Source organism: Aptenodytes forsteri, unplaced genomic scaffold (genome assembly GCF_000699145.1).
Source record: "Aptenodytes forsteri isolate BGI_AS27 unplaced genomic scaffold, ASM69914v1 Scaffold471, whole genome shotgun sequence".
In the NCBI taxonomy this organism is placed as follows: domain Eukaryota; kingdom Metazoa; phylum Chordata; class Aves; order Sphenisciformes; family Spheniscidae; genus Aptenodytes; species Aptenodytes forsteri.
In genome coordinates this window covers 74,892-96,059 of record NW_008795862.1, presented here as the reverse complement: position 1 = coordinate 96,059, position 21,168 = coordinate 74,892, and the positions used below count along the sequence as shown (strand labels likewise).

Below are 21,168 nucleotides of genomic sequence, written 5' to 3'. Positions count from 1 at the left end.
AAAATTAAAATTGAATGAATTAAAAAATTGTGACCTGGCTATAAGTGCGTGCGCGCATGCACAGAGTATGTGAACTGCAGCCCTGTTTCCTTCGGAAGCCAAGTTAAGAACAATTGAAGGAATTGGAAGGAATTTTTGATCTAGACAGAAATAGAGAAAAAGGAGTGTCAGGATCTACAGGCAAATACGGAGACTGGAAAGAGAACAAACAATTTGGTTGGAGTGTCAGAGGAGCAGCGCGTGCGGTGGGTGGTCTGACACGGGTACCAGTCTTGGTCTGTGCCAGCCCTGCCTACGTGAAGTTGTTTCTTCCTACCCCTGACTCTTGTTTGTCCTGATCTAGGCACAGCCTGATGCAGATGTGTTGGCAGTACAACCCTAAAATGCGCCCCACCTTCATCGAGATCATCGAGATGCTGAAGGAGGACTTGCACCCCAGCTTCCACGAGGTCTCGTTCTTCTACAGCGAGGAGAACAAACCTCTGGAGACAGAGGAGTACGAGATGGACTTCGAGAACATGGAGAGCATTCCCCTCGATCCCTCCTCGTACTCGCAGAGGGACAAAGTCCTGGGGCGGGACAATGGACCCTCCATGGCCCTCAAGGGGAACTATGAAGAGCACATACCTTACACTCACATGAACGGTGGCAAGAAAAACGGGCGGATTCTCTCCATGCCCAGGTCAAGTCCTTCCTAACGCTTCCTGTTTGGCCCAAGGGTTGTGTCTGCTTTTTTCCCCTCCACAAATCTCAGGACTCTTGTTATTGCTGCCACAGTGTATGACACACATCTACAAACTCTTCAGATTTTTTAATCATCTTATGATTAATTCTTTTTTTTTTTTTTTTTTTTTTTGCCAAGTTGACTGGTTGTCAGTGGGCTTATCTGTGAACATAAATGGAAGAGGTTTCCATGGCTGCTGTCCCTTCTGTAACCATGGTTTCAAAACAGGAAGCGACTGTGTAAGTTAAACTGAAGGAGGAGCATCCACGTTTGCCAACAAAAGACGTGAAATTTGCTGGTATCTGAGCTACAGCGTAACGGTGCGGAACAAAACTTCTGCAGGACAAAAGCATTTCCAGTAGAATTCCAGGCTTTCAGGCATACTCTTCACTACAGCTGAAGGATTCAACACATCGGTCGGACGCGCCAGATCCTCAGATTGACCAATAGCTGCTGCTTTCATACTTTTTAAAGGGGTTAAATCCCAGGGGTGCGTGCGTGTGTGTGTGTCTGTGTGTGTGCAGTATATACATGTGGGGTGTATATGTATAGCAAATATATACACTTCTCTTTTTTTGTACATAAGTTTTGTATGTTCTCACGGAAGCTTTCCTCTTCTCGGAAGTGTGTACTTATCTTTTTTCCCATTTCCCTGGAGTGACTGAATCCTAAACAGATTATTTTTATACTAAGGACTCTTGGGAGTAGGTTTTCTCTCATTAGCGAATGAGGAAAATGTGCTGGGAGCCAAAGGAGCAGAAATCTGAGATTTGTGGGTACTTTCAAGACCAAACGAAGTAGGAGTCCCCTGACCTGAGATACGGAGTTTTCTGTCCTTACAGCATTAAGTATATATATTGTTTGTTGTAACATATTTAAAAATGTCTTTAGTTTAAATTTTAACTTCATATAAATTATTGACTGTTTATGATCCTTTCGGGGAGGGGAGAATTTGGGGGATTGTTTGGTCTTAAAGTGGTCCAAAGATTTCAGAATGAACTAATTTTAGCCGATTACCCTTTTAGGAGCTATGAAGCACATGTTAAGTTTATACTTGACAAGGCTTTATAATACAGTTTCATGATTTATACAGTGCAGTCAGCTGGCTCCAGTCGAAGCCCCCGAGATAAAGTAGTTGGGACTTCATTTGGTTGTTGGGGGCTGAAGGATGCCAGAACCCTCCCGGTCCCGAGCCCTGCTACTCCTTTGCCCCCGCATCCCTTGCTTTGCCTCCTGCGCGCGCTGTGCCGCAGAAGCAGCCGGCAAGAGAGGACGAGCAAGAACTCTAACCGAAAAAAGAGACACTAAAGCCAATCTAGAGGGGGGAGAGCACAAGGCTCTTGGCTCTGCACGTGAAGCAGAAGCTGAATGTGACTGTGGTTAGCTACCTGCTGCCTGTCTGCTGCTGCTCGGGCGTCTGGCCTCGTGCTGCCTGCAGGCCTTCGATGTTTTCCTGAGATACCCGCGCTGCGTCCTGCACACTTCCCGGGACGGGTGCGTTAGCCACTGCTTTCAGCTCTTCGGGATGTCAACTTTCGTCTGCTGGACTGCGCTTTGTTTTGCTGCTGTTTGCATAAAAGACAGAGCTGATTAGCATAAGGTGTTAGAAAATAATTGTGAAACTAAACGTGTCTCGTAGTGATGAGGGAGTGTGCTGGCAGGGAGAAGTGCTAAAGCAAGAAATGAAGATGATCGATGTCGCAGGCCCTTGTCATACAGGAGGTGGTTTTAAAAGGGGAGAGAGATGCTCCGTCCTCCTCCTGGAGAAGTCCAAGAGCCGGTTTGTGCTCTCTGCCAGGAGAAAACGAGGTTCTCCTGACTCGGTGAGAGTGGGGACGCCAAGCTGTTGTGTGGCTTTTTATTCCAGCCCGGGCGATGCTGCTGATTTCTCCCTGTAACCGATGAAAGGGGCTGGAGCTCGTAGGGCAGCGCCTCTCCGAGCCCGCTCTGCTCGAGCCGCGCTGTGGCTAAACCAGTCGGTGCAACATCGGGGGAGGACGACGGACTCTCTGCACCGCCACGAGCTGTCGGCCCTTTGCGCTGGTTGAATCTGGTCGGTTCGGACAAAGGTGGAGGGTACAGGTTGCTCGCAAAGTTAGATGGAAAATATAAAGTCCAGACATGGGTAAGAACCTTCGATTTCAAAAGGCCTCGTTTACATTTCTTCTGCTTTACGAAGTCGTAACTGTTTAGCAGCTCTGTACTACACTGCAGGAAAGAAGACATATTCTCACACTTTTCTAAGGGAGAGAAGTTTTTCTTATTAGAATTTTTTAATTTATTTTAATATATAAAACACTGTAAAAAAAACAACCAACAAACAATTTGTTTTCTTAAACACACAGAACATGTAAATTTGTATCCATAAAATCTTGGCAGGTGGATGTGGTGAGATTTTTTTTGTCCTGTTCTGGTGCAGTCTACCTCAGTGTTTCTTAAGGATGTTTTTAATACTACACACCTCTAAACCTGTTTAAATATTCTGGTCTGGACCTATTTGGATCAGGGAAAATCAATATCAGCTGATTCCAATACTAGGGACCATTCACCGAAGGGAATGGGTAGGAGAACGGCTCGTCACTGTTTATCGCTAATTGAGCGGTAGTGACCAAAGGAACCGATGTACAAATTTGGATCCGATATTCTGAGATATCATCCTCTTAGTTCTGTTGTGATTAAAAAAAAAAAACAACCAAACTCAAACCAAAAGAGCCATTTAAATGTTTGGACTCCAGTGCACTAATGACCTAAAAGGAGTAGATCGCTTCCTTCTGGAGCAGTATTTGCCAGCGTGGAGCAGGGGCTGTGACCAGCCCTTGTTGTTGGAGTTGGATTGGGGTATCTTGGTCGCTGCCCTTCTCGCTGCGCACAGGTAATCCGGAGTCCTGCCGGTAGGATGTGACCTCCCGAAATAAACCTTTCCCAGCATGTCCTTGTTTTGATAACACTTTAAATTGCAGTGATCGTAACTGGGGGAATAGAAGATCTTTTCTATAAACCAACATTGGAACCTTGTATTGGGTCTGGCTTTTAAATTTAGTTGATATTGGTTGGCCCTCTGAGTACACGTGATTTGCAACGCTCGGATCACTGAACAAGGGAATATGTGTTCTGCTTTGTGGGCAGGCAGTCCATTCACATGGCTCATATTGTCATCTTCACTCTGCACCACACGGGGCAGTTGTTTATACCCAATACTGTGCGTAAAGATTATTCCAGTCATCCTTTCGACATTGTGCCAAGGGTGAGGAATGGTACTAGCGGTGAGGATATCATTTTCCCCCCCTTTTTAAAAACAAAACAATAACACTAGCGGTTGCCACTCGTGGCTGTTAAAGGTTACACTCACTTAACCATAGAATTAGGAAGAATAAATGAACATAATTTGTACAGCCCAGCTCTCACTTCTGGAAAATCCTTTACTCTCAGCCCGCGGCCGACACCTTGGTCTCTATTGTTGGAAGATCCTCGCCCTGGGGATGCCGAAGTCCCTCACTTGGATCTCGCTGACGCCTGTTCAGAGACACCGGGGGTTGCGTACAAGTTGAGATTGCACGTGCTAGACAAAGCCTTCTCTATGCGGGGTGTTGCAAAGGGCTCCTGCTCAGGAAGGTGTGCTGTGCAAGCAGGTGCTGTGCCTTCGTCGGGGGAGCTGCTGCTATTTGCTCCGGCAACATCCCTGTCGGGGTGAGAATACCACGGCTGCAGCGGAAGCACAAGCGCTTGCTGCTGAGCGATAAAGAGGAGCCAAGCGATAGCGCAGGAAGGCAGGTAGAATGGCTGGAGGAGGGCAGCCATGACCGGCAGGTGGGAAGCTCTTTCTTTTCTTGAGGTAGCATTTGTTGGAGGGTTGGATCCTGCCCTTTGTGGGCAGAGAACTTCCCGCTCGCAGCACAGGGCAGCAGGACGGACTCTTCAACCTGTTCAGGAGCAGCTGTAGCCTCCTGTGCGCGGTCTGGGGACAGGGAAGGTACCAACAAGTAGCCAGAACTTCGCTATCTCTAAAGCTGGTGAAGCGGGAGGTATAAGAAACGGCTTTCTGTGCTCTGCTGTGTTTTCACTGAGCAGATGTTTGAAGCGTGAGACTGGAGAGGTTTCTCAGAAACGTTTGCACGTTAAATTCAATTGCCACTTCCTGAACGCCTCTTGCAAATCTGGTACTTCTCTTGCAGTGCAGTGCGGCATTGCAAAGCTTGGCTGCTAGGTTAGAAACATGTCTGTCTTGGCTGCTTGTAAATACCCTATTGTGTTGTAAAATGGAAGAGCTGATAACATAAACTCTGTGCCAGCACTGGGTTGAGAAAGGTGATAGGAACTAGACCACGCTGCAACGAGGATATTTCCTGTTGGTCGTAGAGCAGCTGTGTTGGTATGGAAGAGGTTGCTAAAGGGTGCTCTTAATTTATCGGTAGAAGATCTCTTTCCTCCTAAATTTGTATTATAGCAATGGGACACTTTGCTTAATTTTACTGTGTTGCATATAATGTTGGTATCTCTTTGGAAAAATCTCAAAGTTGCTTACTGTGTTAATGACCTAACTATGATGAAGGCAAATAGGAAAAGACAGGAGCAAGAAGGGTGCTGTGTCAGTTATTCTTGAGCCTCTGTTTTAGGGGAGGGAGAGAAGCAATCAAGTTCCCTCTTAACGTCACTGTGATGTGAAGACGGACCCTGAGGTACTCCGGGCCCTTCGCTGCGAGCAGTGATTCCCGATACCAAGACTGGAACCTTGTTTTACAAGTCAGAAAGTAAAATACCTTTGTGCCATAAAAACCTTACTCTGAAGGCTGTGCTGGGTGCTCCCGTGATCCATGTGAGATCGGTTCAGAGCCTGGAGTGAGCGAGAAACTGCAGATAAACCCTCTGATCCTCTCGCTGTGTCGAAGCTGCCCGCTGCCGTGGGGAGACTCGCAGGCATGGCCACAGCAGGAACCCGTTCCCCTCCGCAAGAGAGCCGATGCCCCTCGTAGTTTCCTGTGCGCGTGGTCCAGGGAAAGGAGCTGTTGAAGGGATTGGAATCAAGAAGTAGTTAGTTCAGAAATACATGAAATTCAAAATAAGATTAGTTTGGTATTTGTATGAACTTAATTGAATTTGGCCTTTTTATTACCTTCTGCTTGGCTCTGTGTTAACTCTGCTTGGATTCTGTATGTGAATGTTGGTGTAAGAGCATTAACGTGTTCAACCTGTTCTGTTCCGGCTTGCCTTGTTACGAGCATCACAAGAGCGAAGCCCATCATACGATTGACTTTTGGAGGAACCTGACCGTTCAAAAGCAATTCTAAAGCTACCATTTTTAGCAAATCTGCTGTCATTAAATGTGTATTTCTTTTTAAAATGAAATTGCTTGTCCTTCTCGAAAGTAAGCACTTATTCTTGCAGTTTCAGCAAATTAACTGCAGCACAATGCAAGCTATAAGGGGACAGGTAGAGAAATGACTTTTTAAATATTGTATAATAAAGTTAGTATTAACTCCTACAGCGTTGCTATTTCTTTGCCAACAGATTTGCAGTCGGCAAGAAATGATGTTTCCAGTAGTCGCTTTGTTCCGAGTCCGGTGTTCCAACTGATGGTATGAAGTAGTTTCTTTTTCTCAGTCCAGAAAGTCCCTGCGGGAGCAGGGGCCGGCCGGCTGGGAGGGCCTGGGGTAGCTCTGGCAGCTAAAGAGGAACCGTCAACGGAGTTTAAATGTGGGCACAGATGCTCTCGCTTAGCTGAGTCCCGGCCCCTGTTAAGTCCCAGTGTCACCAGTAAATCTTGAGCTCAGGACTAATTACCTGAGATATCTGAGCTGGACTCGATACCAAAGCTCTTCTGTTAATCCCGATTCTGCCGGCAGCGTCCAGCAACGCTTCTACCATCGTAGTTTCCGAATACTTCTCCCGTAACCGAGTCCCATGAAAACTGGCGGATGGAGAATTTTAGAGAGGCCACTTCTAAATCTGAAAAGATAGAACATTATTTAAAAAGGAAAAGCGTTCCCTTTTGCTTCAGTTTGGGCAATGATTTTATTCGTTTGAGGACCTGAATGGATGGGGGCACTGGACATCGGCTTTATCAAACGCGGCCAAAAGCAAATGCTTTCTGCTTGGAATTAAACAAACTAAAGACAGTTTCAGTTACGTGTTAAGTGATGTTCTGTGAAGTTTTTTTTTTTTTTTTTTCCTGTCTAATCTTGCTGCTCCCACCTTTCTCTCTGCATATCTGAGGTTCCAGAATACAAATAGCATTGCAGATACCTCTTGTTTGAAATAAAGGATCAAATGTGCCATGATTTTTTTTTTTTTAAAAGGAAGAAAAAAAAGAAAAACCTTCCCCCTTGATTTATTTTTTCAATGTTTTCGTATATAAGAGCCAAGCAGTGACATGTACAGAAAATATCTTTGAATATTAAGAAAAAAAAAAAAATCTTGCTGTGTGTCAGACTATTGAACAATTAACTGTTTATATTGAAATTCTGAATAAATTATCCAAGAATAACTCTGCTCATTTTGTGTCTGCTGTCTGTGCGCTTTACCACAGAGAAAGCACTAAATTCGTATCTTGGAATAAGCAATACTTTCAGTTGCAAAATGAATGGTGTTAAGAAAAAAAAAAAAAAACCCAACCCAGATCTGCCAATTATAGGCTTGTGGTCTGAAGCCGGTTTAACTCCTCCGCCTGATGGCTTGGGCGATCCGTGCTGGGCGGTGTCCTCACCGTGGGCTTCTCGGCAGCCTGATGCCATCAGGTAAACATTGGTAAAGGGATTCCTGCTGCCTGAAACAGCGCGAGCTGCTTCTCTGCAATGTAATTCTGTTATTTCCACGTGCGCGGACCCAGGCTTCCCTCCCCGTAGCGGGACAAACTCCTGCACGGGCAGTTTTAAAAAATAACAAAGTCGGAGGATCTGCTTCATCCCTGTCCTGCGGCTGAGCAGCTGTAACCGGGTTCGCACCAGGAACCGTCTCACCTTCTGTTCTGCAGCAGGCCGCTCCGGAGGTGTAAAATCTTTCTAACTTAAATCTTCTTTTGTTTCACCAGAGGTGAGATTTCCTTCCTGATCAGCTGCGCCAACGAGGTGGGGGACTTACTGTTGCTATTTTTCTTCTCATTGTATTTAGCCACTCAAGTTAAGATATCCTGCTTTCCTTCCATTCAGTAAAATCGTTCAGTGCTGCGTTGTTCCTCGTAGCCTTGGGATTGCCACCGCCCGTGTCTGCAGGAGCTGCTGCCGATGCAGGCTCCTCGCGGGGGCTGATGGCCGGGCAGGATGGTGCAGCAATGCAGCTGGTGGAATTAATAGTTTTGGCTTAATATTTCCTTCCCCATGGCTCTGTCCACCCACAGCACGATTTGCCCAGCTCCCTGGCTGACAGCCTGCGCTGTAGCCCTGGCTCTTTACGCCTCGGCCCTGGCGATGGTCGTTCCCTGCTCGACCTGAATGTGCTGCCGCGCGGTTTGGGGCTGCTCTGCACCCGCATGGAGCTCTGCTCTCCACCGTGCCTAACCTGCCCCTCAGGAGGGGACCCAGGGATATCCTTTGACACTCATGCAATGAATTGTTATAGAAGGGAGTAGCATGATTTTCTTTTTGCAAAAAGTGCCTCTTTTTCGAAGGGGTGGAGGCGAATCCTCGCTGCGCGCCTCGCCCCTGTCCCTGACAAGTTCCAGTAACTCTTTCCTCAGCCCAGGGCTGGGAGGGAGATGATGCTGCTGGTTGAACAGAAAGTGTGCGGTGCTGATGCCACCTAGTGCCTCTGAACATTGGACTGGACAAGGCGACCGGAGCTGGCCCTGCTCTGCCCGCCGCCCCATGCCTGTTTCGGGCACACCAAGGAGCTCAGCTGGACTTCAGCTCTTTTCTAAGCCCACCTGGAGTTCTCTTACCGTGAGAGTGATGAGAAACAAACTGGTACTTTAAGATGTTTTGGAGTTGCTTCTTCCGGCACAGGCTTGTTCTCTGGGGATCCTAAAATGCAAAATTAAGCAAAGCCACAAAACTTGAACTTGCTGTCACGGGAGGTTTGCTGCCTGCTGGCTCTCTGGGATGCTGGGGAGAGGCTGCCGAGGCTCGGCCAGCCCTCGTGCCGTTATCCCTCATCGCTCTTTCAGGCTGTGTCCACAGCTCCACTTCGGTAACCCCCAAAGCATATCAGACACCGGGCAGGAGGAGAAGATCTCGTCCTCATTTGAGCTGAGGACAACTCACCATCCCCTCAGCCGGGGCAGCTGCCCGGTATTTAGGAGCAGCCCTGATCTCTGATACTAATCGAGCTCTCGTGGACTTCGGAGAAATTAAACCTTAATTCCTCTTTGCTCTTGTGGTTTCCTGGAGCACGAGGGAATTGCTATTCCAAGTGCTGCCAAAGCTGCGGTCTCTGAGTAATTGGAGTGTGAGCGGATCTTGTTCTGATTAGGGCTTGGCTGGGGCTGGCGTGTGCTCGGGGCAGTGGGACGAGGAGCGTGCGCTCATCAGCCCACAGGGCTTGCTGGGAAGGAGCGAATGGCCGTGCCGGGGCTCTGCCTGCCGGACCGCACACGGCGAGGGCAGGAGGACCACTTTCCCAATTCACCAGCTTTAGGTGATGTAATTTCATTACATCACCTGCACGGATTACTATAGCCAGCACGGGCGTTTCTGTGCTTTGCTATCACTTCATCCCGTGTAAGACTGAGACCTGTGGGGCTTCGGGGTCTCTGTCACCGCCCGAGGTCAACCCATGACAGCAAAGACGAAGGTTGCGTTAACAGGAGCGCTGCGCGAGGCCTCGCTGCCCCTGGCAGGAGGCTAACGAGCGATGGTGCCACGAGCCTGCGGGCGCAGCCCCTGTGTGCCAAGCTCTCACAGCACACACAAAGCGGTTTTTCTCTGAACGGAACAGGAAGCAGTTTGCGGCAATTGCTGTCCTTGCAGCCATCGCTGGTTCAGTGGCTCTCCGGGCCACCGCACCAGGTGCTTCGGGGTCCACGACCCCCCAGGCGATTCTGCTGGACCCTCCCAGAGCCCTGACCCCCACAAGGGTGGGAGCGAGCGTCAGGGCAGCACCGGGGCCGCCGTCAAAGGAACTGCAGCATGGGAGAGGCAGGTTTGTTTGTGCCGTTGGAAAGGGGAAGCGGTGAGATGGTTGAGCCGGAGGCCCCCGTGAGCAAACCAGCCGCATGGCTGCTGCTTCCCCGATGAGTCTCCGCTTCTCGCTTTGCTCCAGCAGCTGCAGAAGAAGCCGGGGCTGTCAGGTGCAAGTGTGCATGGGGAACTCACCAGAGAGATGCCTCCAGCCCTCAGGGTAAGTCACTCTCTGTACGAGCTCCGTCCCACCACAACGGGGTTGTCACTCATCTTCCTCAAGGCCTTGTGAGGAAGCAGCTTGTCTTGAAGCCGAAAGTCCAAGTGCCGGGTTTCATCCAGCCTCCCCCCTGCGCACGTTTGAAGGCAAAATGTGGGCTGGGGAGCCTCAGCCTACAAGGAGATTCACTCTACTGCGAGTGAAGAGGAGGAGACGAGGTCAGGGTTTAATCCACAGCGTGTCCCCGTGGCTGCCTTTGGGGCAGTGCTGGGGTGGCTGAACACCCTACGGGTGCTGCTCTTGGCTCCTGCTGCTGCTGTGCCACAGCTGAAGGTTTGCAAGGACACCTTGGCACTGCCCACAGCTGGGTTTGGGCTGAGCACAAGAGGGGGCCGCGCCTGGCTCCCCCAAATACCTCTCTAAACGTCCCACTCCAGGGCTGGGCACCCGTATTATCGGGGAGATCGAAGCAGAGGGGATGTGGGGAGGGTTGTGCTGGGCAGATGACACTTTGGGGTTTGTGGCCAGGCGAGGGAAATGCTCGTCGCCACCTGCCTTTGCATAACACCAGCCCAGCGTGGGGTCCATGCTGCGGAGGTGCCTGTGACCATTCCCAAACTGGCTGGGCTTTGCTCAGCGAGGTCGCAAGCGTAAGCTGAACAGCAGGGAGAAGGTTCAGTCTGGCCCAGGAGCCCGGCAGCCGCACAGGGGTAAAACTTGGCTTCTTCAGCCTAATCAAGGGGTTGGGAGCAAAGTTTGGAGCCAGTCTGGGCTGTGGGGCCGGTGCCAACCAGGAGCAGTGGGCTTGGAGACCTCAGGGTGGGGAGTTTGGTCTCTTGGGGCAGTTTGGAGATAGCTGAGATAGCTGCCACCTGCCTCCCTGCATGGGAGAGCTGAGAATGGCTTGGAGAAAGGTCCTTGCCAGGGGACGGGGACTTGCTGCGAGCTGCAAGATGATGCTGACGTTGCAGACAGACAGGGTCTCGCGCTTTCCCTTGCAGAGGCTCTGCCATGGCACTTGAAAACGATGCCAAAGGTGCAAATATCATGCCTGTGGTCTTAACTCTTACCCTACATTGAAGGTGAAGGTTCTGCCCCTGCAGAACTGCCTTAAAGGTGATGGTTTATCAGGCTGACAGCTGATAGTCATGAATGGAAAAGGGAGGTTTTGGCAGAGAGGGGAAGGGGGTTATGGTGTGTTAACAGCTTGTTTTCTGTTTCTATCTGCAAGCCTCGAGCAGCGTTCAGGGGCTGTGTGTGCTTCGGGGCCACTAATCCCTGGGGCCCCGCTGTAGGAAGTCACTGACCCATCACACAGGTGGGAACGCCAGAGACCAGGAATTACTCTCTGGCTACAGCTTCCATCAGCTGATACTTCTGACAAAACACTTGGCTCCTCCACTCCCCCCTTGGCAGCCCCTGGGCTGCAGCCTGCAGTGCTGCCTTAGACCGCGCTGAGCTCTGCCGTGCTCTGTGCTGTCGTCTCCTGCTTGGGGTTATACCTTGCACAGGGCTCGGAGGGCTCCCAAATGTCAGACTCCCTGCTCAACCACTCCTGGCCGTCGTTCTCGAGGCGCTGGAAGAAGAGATGGTCCTTTAAGCGAGGTAATGGCCTTTGCATAGGGAGAGCGGACTGAGCCGTGTGTCGGGAGCTGGGCTGCTGCAGGGCGGGCGGCAGAGCCTGTCCCGGACGAGCAGGTAGCAAAGAGCGCTGGGGTCCCCGGGCAGAGCTTGGTGTTGAGTGCACCCCGCTCCTCTCTGCAGGGGACACTGCATAAGTGTTGGTTATCGCTTTTCCTTCCGTTTCATCTTCTTTTCAAGGCACATTAATGCTTTTAGGAGCTGGGTAATGGGTTAAACATCAGCCTTCTGGTTTTGTAATAAATTTGTTTCATTGCTGCCAGTGAGCTGGAGGTCCCGGTGTTTGCAGACAGCTGTCTCTGCACGGCTGCCTGGCGAGGGCTGAGGCTTATGTCGAGAGTTTGGTGTTTGAGCAGATGCTGAGGAAAAGATTCCTCCAGTCTTTCAGAGAGGACTGACGAGCAGAGCCCTTGTGTTCGGAGCACAGTCTGAGCTGTGGTTGTTTGTGTGGCACTGGCTGAGCTTCACAGTGTCCGACAGCAAGGACGGGAAACGCCAGCTATGGTGTGAACTGGCCTCATTCCTGCATGCAGTGCCGTGACTTGGAAAGAGGGAAATGAGAGCCCCGGGAAGCGGGATGTTTGCAGTCCCAGAGGAGCTGGGCACTGCTGTCCTTGCCTGCAAACACTGCCTTCAGACTGATGCTTTCGGGTACCTTTATCAGTGGCATTAGAGCTCTTGACACTCTTTCTCCCTCATTATTCCTCCCTCCCCACCCAGTTCTCTTCTGATGTGGATGTGCAGGAGACCAAGATACAAACTGAACAGTCAAAGGAAGGTTAATTCAGAGCAGGAGGCAGGGTCATGCAGGCTCTGATCTGCGGTGAGCCCCGAGCCCCGGCTAGGACACCCCACTCCAGCCTTACCAGTGCTGTGCCTGCTGGGGCTCACTGGGAAGGCTCAGGTGGGCTAATTTCTCTAATAAATAAATCAGCCTCGCAGTGCTTGCAAGCACTGGTTGCTTTGGAGAGTGTCTCGGTAGACTCCTCTCCCCCCAGCATGTGCTCGCAGAGCAGTTTGTCCTGCTGGGGCTTCTGCTGTGGGGACAAAACATTCGGGTCTTGCTCAGCTCCTCTCCTGGCACTGGCTTCTGCACCGTGGCATTCGTTGGTCTGCGCGGGACCTTCCCTCAGTGCCCGGCAGAGTCACTGGAGGAAGCTGCACGGTGACTTTTGTGACTTGGAAAGTATCAGAGGGGCTGCAAATCCCTCTCAGCCCTGCCAAGACCCTTCAGCTGAGAGTGAGCTGAGGACTGTGCTGGCTCCCCACTCCCCTGGCTGTTCATGCCCAAAAACCAGGCCCCAAATGCAGCGATAAGACAGCCGCTCGCTGTACAGTATGTTACAGTGTTGGACAGCTTATCTTCTCCCCTCCTCCAGCCTGGGCCGCATGAGCCAATCCCCACCGCTGCCAACGGCCCATGATGTGGGGCCCAGACCAGGCAAAGGACTGCACTTCATCCGATTTTAGCACAGCAAGTTTAGCACTTGCTTTACAGACGTTTTACCCTATAGCTCTGGACACCCTGCAGGGCGGTACCTAAAGGGCAGCTGGTGCGGGGCCAGCAGGGCAGGAGCCAGGAGGAGACTGAATACTTTTTGTTTCTTGTCCATGATGCTCTCCGTCGTTTCCCCACAGTCTCTACCCCTGATTGCTGGGAAATGCCCAGACGCTCTGGTCTTTCCTTCCTCCTGGGATTGTTTCACGTAGCAGAACTGACTAGTGCCCTTGTCCCGCCACATTTGGTGTGGCCTTTCCCCAGTGGAAATGCAGAGAGTGTTTGATGCTTGGAGGATGTGACCTGCATAGCGAGAGCTCGCATCCATGTTTCCTCTGATGTTTCCCCTGCCAGCGCCAGCCTGGCTCCAGGGTCACTCAGGGACCTGCAGCATCCTGCGCTGGGCAGTGGAGCAGGCAGGTGAGGATGGGCCACTGCTGGCAGAGCTTGTTCCAGCGCTGGCTGCTCTGGTGCTCTCTCCCACTGTGATACTTGCGGGTGCGTCTCCAGTGACTGGCCCGTCCGAGGGAAATCAGCAGAGGCAGTTGCAGGAGGGAGGTTTCGACTGTAGGTCTGAAATGGAAGTATTTAAATCTTTGTTGGGCTCCCAGTGGCCTTGCACACAGTTATAGCAGCATGGAGTTTTCTTCCTTGAGACCAATCAACTCAGCTGGCTGATCCCACTGTCCCCACGGCATCAAAACCCCCGAGACCATCCCAGACTGTCACATGCAGTGGACGCCTGTCACTACTTCCTTCCTCCCCACGCAGGAGCCCAGAGTCATCATGGTTCGCTTGCCGGGAAGCTCTGGCAAAGTGCAGCAGAGCCCTGCTCGTGTGCAGGGACCTGCCCGGCCCAGGCAGCGACGCTTCCTGCCCAGCTCTGCCCTGGGAATTCCTCTGATGAGGCTGATCCCTGCAGCAATAACCTTTTATGGTTCCCAGCCAGAGGCGAATTAAGCAACTGCAATACCTAATCTGCTTAATGTTCCCGTAAAGCAAACAGCGTATGTTCTTGAAAGTGTCATTTTGTCATCCCATTTCCAGCTTCAGCTGAGTAAAGGTGAACGCTGCTGTCTGCCGGTGCCTGGGGAGCTAAGATATCCGGTCCCCTTATCACCACACCGCAGCTAGACGGAGCATGGGTCCTTTCAAACAAGCTCAAGCGCAGAGTCCAGGAGACTCGAGAGGCTCCAGAGTTTGCCATACTTGCTTATACATGGGTGACCAGCTCGATCGTGGATGTAGGGATGTTCACAGCCCCTCAGACCTGCCTTCCTCCTGTGCATGCTCCACGCTGGTCTTACCTTGCTTGTCGCGCCAGAACCTGATGCTTGAAAGCGTTTTTCCCCCATGAGCCCCTCCAAGCAGCCACCCTTGCCGAAAAGTCCACACAGCTCGTCTCTATACATGGCGCCAGCCCAACATCAACCGACTGAGGCTGGGTTGATGCGGGGAGCCCTGAAATGTTGTGTCTGGTGCTCACACATTGCCTAAAATGGTCTCCCCATGGCTGGAGCCCCATGCACGCTGCGTGCTGCTGCCTAACAGCCACTGCCGCAAGTTCACCAGAGGCTGGCTGCAAAACTGATTTATCGCGTGTTGAACGGGAGTGTCTGAAGTCTCCGAGGAGGATATAAGTCGTTTGGTGGGCCTGGAGGGGGTCTGTTAACTGCAGCCTATGTCTTGGCCAAATCCTGAGACCTGCATGGCACAGGCAGAGCACAGGGAAAGCGTTTTTCCCCCGTCCCCCGTGAGCCCCTCCCACCCTTGCCGAAAAGTCCACACAGCTCGTCTCTATACATGGCGCCAGCCCAACTCAACCGACTGCAGCCACCCTTGCCGAAAAGTCCACACAGCTCGTCTCTATACATGGCGCCAGCCCAACATCAACCGACTGAGGCTGGGTTGATGCGGGGAGCCCTGAAATGTTGTGTCTGGTGCTCACACATTGCCTAAAATGGTCTCCCCATGGCTGGAGCCCCATGCACGCTGCGTGCTGCTGCCTAACAGCCACTGCCGCAAGTTCACCAGAGGCTGGCTGCAAAACTGATTTATCGCGTGTTGAACGGGAGTGTCTGAAGTCTCCGAGGAGGATATAAGTCGTTTGGTGGGCCTGGAGGGGGTCTGTTAACTGCAGCCTATGTCTTGGCCAAATCCTGAGACCTGCATGGCACAGGCAGAGCACAGGGAATATTTTCCAGGCCTCTGAGGAGCTGAGTCTGTTCCAGGGATCCACTTCAGAGCTGCAGGCTGGAGCCTGGTGCAGGCCCAGCGTAGCCTTGGCAGGACGGCCGGACCCTGCTTGGGAGGAAAAAACCTCTTTGTTTTAGCTAAACCTGCAGGCCAGGGCTCTGGCCTCTGTCAGGCCACAGCGCTTGTCAGCTCCTGCAGCTACATCCCTGCCGCCTCTTGGGGCTTTGCTGCCTTCTCTGTGGGTAGTTCGCTGCTGCAAGGGATGGCAAGGGCAGGGAATCTCCTTTTCCTTCCTTCCTTGGACTTGTATGAGGGGAAGCACCATTTGTCCTCGTTCCCCTGGGACCCTCACCACCACCTGGTTGCTCCCCTTGGGTCCATTCTACCTTAGCCTTCATCCCAGCCTGTTTTGGGGGTTCAGTGGCTTTTACTGCCTGCTGACATCTTCGGCTGCCCAGTTTCCTACAAGCTTGTGCAAAAACCTGCACTCGTTCAAATGTGTATTCACTTCAAGATGCTGATTTTTTGATTGCAAGCTGAATAGAGGCAATCCAGGTGCATCTGAGGAAAGCAAAAGGTGATGTTCAATAGCTCACTGAACCTCTGCCAGTTTTACAGATAGAGCATTATAGATGTGGCTCAGGGACATCCTGGGCAGGAATTCGTCTATTAATTAAAAATGTCTTGTGAAGTAAATTCTACAGCCTTGCTAGAAAGCCTGTTTCAAATTTTCCCTGCTCTTATAGTTAGAAAACCCGTAATTAAAATAGTGCTTTCACAGAGTGTTTTCTTTCTATATTATTTATAGGCCTTCACTTGAAATTACTGCACACATTTAAACACACCAAACCCTCCTTGAAACAGAAAATCTGGCATCTGCAGTGTGCAGCAGGATCCAAGGAACAAACCTCCAAACTCTCCCTCACGTTTGCTGCCTTTTTCTAGTTGGCACCACGCATTGCGTAGCATTAAAACCTGCAGCAGGATGCAAGGTTTCCAAGAGTGTGTTTTTTAACAATACCTTCCTCATATTAATTTTTTTATACTTGGCTTTCCTGGAGTATGATGGGTTTCTAGCAGTTTCTTGCTGTTTTTTCCCATTGGCTAGATATGGCCGCTTACAGTCTCTTGCTATTGTTCTCTGCATCTTCAGAGATCCACCACTGTGCTTCAGCCAACAGCCTGGCTTTTTTCCATTCGCCTCAGCTGTATGTATCTCGAAGGAATAAAAGGCCTCCGTGAGTCATGCGATGGTTTAGAGATCGTGGCTAACATTTACAGTGTGTCTCGTTACATAGGAATGTGCTTCAGTCAGCTGGACGATGTATTGTACCATGAAGCACTTCCAGACCTTGTTTTTGTTCCTCAATGAGTTATCGGATGGTGTACACACACTCAGGTTCACACTCGCTTAGCACTCCTGCGTGGGGAAAATCCACGAGTGAGCCGGCACCAGGAGAATTATGCGCTCCCGCTATTGCTCTGCATATTCAGTGTTGTCTGGAATCACTAATGTGCCTCCAATTTGGCCTCCCAGTGGCATCCTTTATTCCTTACAGATGAAAATAAAATCACTGTCAGTATTTTTATTCACAGATTTCTGCTTTAAAGGTCCATAATATCAATAACAGCCATCAAAACATGCTTAACTCTTCTGTTTTACTGTGGAGCAGCCTCTGCAGCACAGGACATCCTACGAGTGTCTGGCTGGGATGGTGCAAGCCTGGTCTCTGCCCTTGCATGTGCCATGGCTCGAGGGATGAAGTTTCTGCTGTTAGGAGAACCCTACACCAGGTTCCCACAGGATCAAGGCTGCCGAGGTCCTGAGATTGCCTGGCAGTGCCTGTCTTCAAGGGGCGAGGGAGCAGAGGGCCATGTGGAGCATTTCAGTGCTGCCTGATGTCACCTCTGTGTGTGTGGCTGATTTTACATCCCTCCTGGCCATCTTCTCACATGCTGTGACCTTCTCTGTCTTGCAGGGTCCGACTGCAAGCCATGCTTAAGGGAATTCACTGACCACAGCACCCCTGCTTTGGAGTATCACAACCCAAAAAGCTTCCTCCCATCCCTGATTGCTGAGGATGACACCTTCTGCACCAGCATGGCTGAAGAAAAGGCAAGTGTCCTTTTTCCTTCCACTACCACTGTGCGAGGCAGGAGCCAGGGTCAGCAAACTGGGTGGTCAGCACCATATTCAGAGGGGCTGTGGTGCAATAAAGACCGGGGAAAGGGGTACCAATCCAGACTATCAAGGAATACAAGGTTATATTGCTTCTCCTGCTGGGAAAAAACATACGTCTGTGCTTTGCATCGGCATTTGGGGGAATAAGGCACAGAGAGATCTCAGGGACTGGAGGAAGCCAAGCTGCTGGGGCTGGGGCAGGTCTGGCTGCGAGGTGCAGTAGGAGAGTGCTACTATTAGAAAGTCTGGTTTGAGAAGCCCAGCTGCAGGCCTGGCCCCGCTAGCTGCAGGTGGGCTGTTTGCCATGAGAAAGGAAAGCAAAGCCGCTTCAGCTCTGCACGGGAGGTGTCCCCTTCGCAGGATGTGTGCAAGGCTCTCAGATGGGATTTGTGCACTCAGGCTAAGCTGTCGCTGCCTTTGCAGGAGGACTCATCTTCCACAGAGCTGGATGTCCCAGCAGCGGACTTGCACAGCAGCATGGAGGATCTCCTCTCAGACTCTGCTCTCCATGGCACGGAGTATTACAGAGATCTGGGACTCCTGAGCCCACCAGTTGCCAAAACAGCGCCAGAGATGGCAGCACAGCCAGAACAAGCCACCCAGGCTGTGTCTGCCATTCGCTTTTTGGAAGAGAGACCAGGGGCTCTGAGCAAAATGTCTGTGGATGTTGCTTTTTCCAATCCCGTTTCCTGCTCGGTACGTTACGGCGAGGCCGACTGCCGCTTTCTGAACAAAGGCCGCATTTGCTCCTGTGCAGCAGTGTCGGAAGATGGTACCAGCTCTTCTGAGTGTCCTGCAGAGGCAGACAAAGAGCTGGAGCTGCAGGAGGCCACGGAGTCCTTCCCCACACTGGTGAGATCTATGTCTACCTCTCGGAGGCACAGCTGGGGGAGCCCTTTATCACCCGTGGACAGCAAGCGCAGGTAAAGCAGGATTGTGAGCAACATTTGTTATATACGGTACAATGATGCTGCGTGAGGCTGGAGCGATCACCCTGCCCTGAGCTCTAGCTGCTGCTGGGTGGTCTCCCTCCCTTGTCAGCATCTGCCAAAGCAGCTGGACGCCTACTGCTCATGTTGGGTGGGATGTGGAGGAACAGATGCTAGGGCAGCAAGAGGCTTTAATATCTCCTTGGCAGTAGGAAGACCGTCTTTTCCTGGTCTTGGGGCCGGGAGGAGGATCTCTCATCTGGGGAAAGCTCGTTTCTGTCTGGAGGGAACCTTGAACAGCATCAGCTGCCCTGATGGCCTCCATCCTCTGGCTCAAAGGGAACTTTGCCCACCCCAGAGGGATTAAGAGAGCTCTGTCAAAATCTTTTTCTTCCTGTCTGTGAGTCGGCTTGGTGGGGCCTGTGCCTGCAATCACCGCAGTGTCCTCCGGCCTTTTGTCCTCCGCGTGGCTGCAGAGGAGAGTGTATTTTGTAGCATGATGCCGAGCTCTGGCTGGGAGCGGTTTCCAGGCCTGGCATTACTGCCGTGCTGTGCTCCTGCCACATGAATGCCTTGGGCTCTGGGTTCCTACATGCGTGCTCTCCCTGCTGACAAATGTATTGATCTCCCGGATGACTGGGAGTTAGGTGTAAGCCAGCAGAACTATTTTTATCTCTCCTCCTTATAAGGTACCCTAAAATTATCTCAGCCTGAAATCTTGGCAGTTCTTTATCAAGCTCAGACTTTGGTTCTCAGACCTGTTGTTGTTCCATGTGCTGTGGATCATTCACAGTTTATGCTGTGTAACAGGCACATGAGCAACGGCGGCACAGAGTGGCTGTCAGTGTCAGGGACTTGTTCGGTCCCCTCGCTGGGTGATTAAGCGTGTGTGAGCACGGGGCCAGGGAAGGGGAATACGCCCCACTGTCCCCTAAGCAAATGCTTCCTGAAGCCTGTGTCTGGCAGCAGGAATGAAGTGACAGTGATCTGCAGACAGAACCCATGCAGAGAGTAAGATTTTCCACCGAGCCCTATCCATCATTTTGCTCCTATGTTGTTGGCACTGCAACAGTACTTGGTGTTCAGGAAACCGTGGGGCACTGGGGTAGCTGGTCGATCCCTCATTTCCCAGAAAAGGATTTCTTTTTCCTTCCTCGAAGCTGGGCCCCAGTGGGAGCAGGATTTGTGACATGATGCCACAGTGATGATTTGCTAAACGACAACATCTGCCATTTCTAAATGCCCAGAGGGACTTCTCCTGGCAATGCAGCTAACAGGGCAGGAGCTCTCATGCAGGCGAGGCAGTCTGCTGTCTGGGTGGCTGCTCAGTCTCAGGGGTTGCTAAGAGATCAGCGAGAGCCATCCAGCACTAAACATCCCGGGTGACCAGGGAGCTCATGGACTCACTGATGGCAGCCAGAGAAGCTGTTTTTAACAGGCTCAGGACTTGGTGTCCAGGCTGACGCTTCAGGGCATTTCCTTTTCTATGTGCCTGCTGTGGTGACCCTCCTTGTTCCAGTTGCATGAGCTCTTTAGGACTGTCCACCCGAGGCTAGGACATTGCAGGGACTGTGCCGTGCCTGGCACAATGAGACAGGCCTGCTAAACTGCCTTGTTCCTCTTCCTTGAATTAGGTTCAGCCTGGACGCCACAGAGGTGGGCAGCGACCCAGAGCAGGAGGATGAGGAGAAGGGGAGCCAGTCCTGCCCTCAGCCTTGCGTGTCCCTTCAGCTGCCCAAAGGGGAACTGGAAACCTGGAGCAGCGGTGGGGGTGGCATGGTGATCAAAGTGGAGACAGAGCCGTTGCACCTGAACCTCACGGTCAGCCCTGGCTTGGAGGAGGAGGTGAGTGTGCGAGGGCTGTGTGCATATTGGCAGCAGGGCAAGCTGGGGGTGCAGAAGGCAACACACACAGGTGTCAGCTGCAGGGTGGACTCCTTCGATGCCAGTGTTGAACCAGGTATGCCAGGAGGTCTGCAGGAATCTCAGCAAGGATAGGCTTTCTCTGCTCTGGGACGAACTGCCCCTTCTTGGAGGATAAAGGCCCTGGGAGCTGGCTGATGCACAGCCCTCTCTTCCCATATGTCTGGTTGGAGTTTCCCTTGCTGCAACCTGTGCCTGTTGCCTTTTGCCCTGTCACTGTGCACCTCTAAGAAGAGACTGGTTCCATCTTTTCTATACTCTATACTACCTCTGCTAGGTAGTTGAAGACAGCAGTGTGACACCCCCCTTTCACACTGCTTTCCTCTGGGGAAGTTCTTTGGATTCAGTTAATATTAAAAGGACAATTGTATCACAGTGCTACATGTCCTATAAAAGTGAGAAGTGCCTAAGAAGGTTTCGGCCAAGTGTCACTTGCTTCAGCCTCCCTGGAGCCAACACCTGAAGCCAACAAACAGCTGGGCCTCACGGTGTCCTGTCATCATAACCCTGACAAAATAAGAGAGGGAAGGGGTGAGGAGTCAGCCTGTTCCCAGTGATATCATAGAATCATCGAATGGTTTGGGTTGGAAGGGACCTCTAAAGGCCATCTAGTCCAACCCCCCTGCCGTGGGCAGGGACATCTTCAACTAGGTCAGGTCGCTCAGAGCCCCGTCCAGCCTGACCTGGAATGTTTCCAGGGATGGGGCATCCACCACCTCTCTGGGCAACCTGGGCCAGTGCTTCACCACCCTCAGCGTAAAAAATTTCTTCCTTATCTCTAGTCTAAATCTACCCCCCTTTAGTTTAA

General features: G+C 51.5%; 2 protein-coding genes across 2 annotated transcripts in view; both read left to right on the top strand.

Moving 5' to 3' along the window:
* INSR (insulin receptor) overlaps positions 1-4,010 on the top strand; it is a 48,723-nt gene extending 44,713 nt beyond the window's left edge. Inside the window, exon 21 of the mRNA XM_009284027.1 lies at positions 344-4,010. Within this exon, the coding sequence (XP_009282302.1) occupies positions 344-698 (355 nt within the window). The 3' untranslated portion in view covers positions 699-4,010. The remainder of the gene's footprint in view (positions 1-343) is intronic.
* Positions 4,011-11,520: 7,510 nt separating this feature from the next.
* Positions 11,521-21,168, top strand: part of ARHGEF18 (Rho/Rac guanine nucleotide exchange factor 18) — a 51,891-nt gene continuing 42,243 nt past the window's right edge. Inside the window, exons 1-4 of the mRNA XM_009284026.1 lie at positions 11,521-11,596; positions 17,306-17,442; positions 17,932-18,431; positions 20,072-20,282. Coding sequence (XP_009282301.1) covers positions 11,521-11,596; positions 17,306-17,442; positions 17,932-18,431; positions 20,072-20,282 — 924 coding nt within the window. The remainder of the gene's footprint in view (positions 11,597-17,305; positions 17,443-17,931; positions 18,432-20,071; positions 20,283-21,168) is intronic.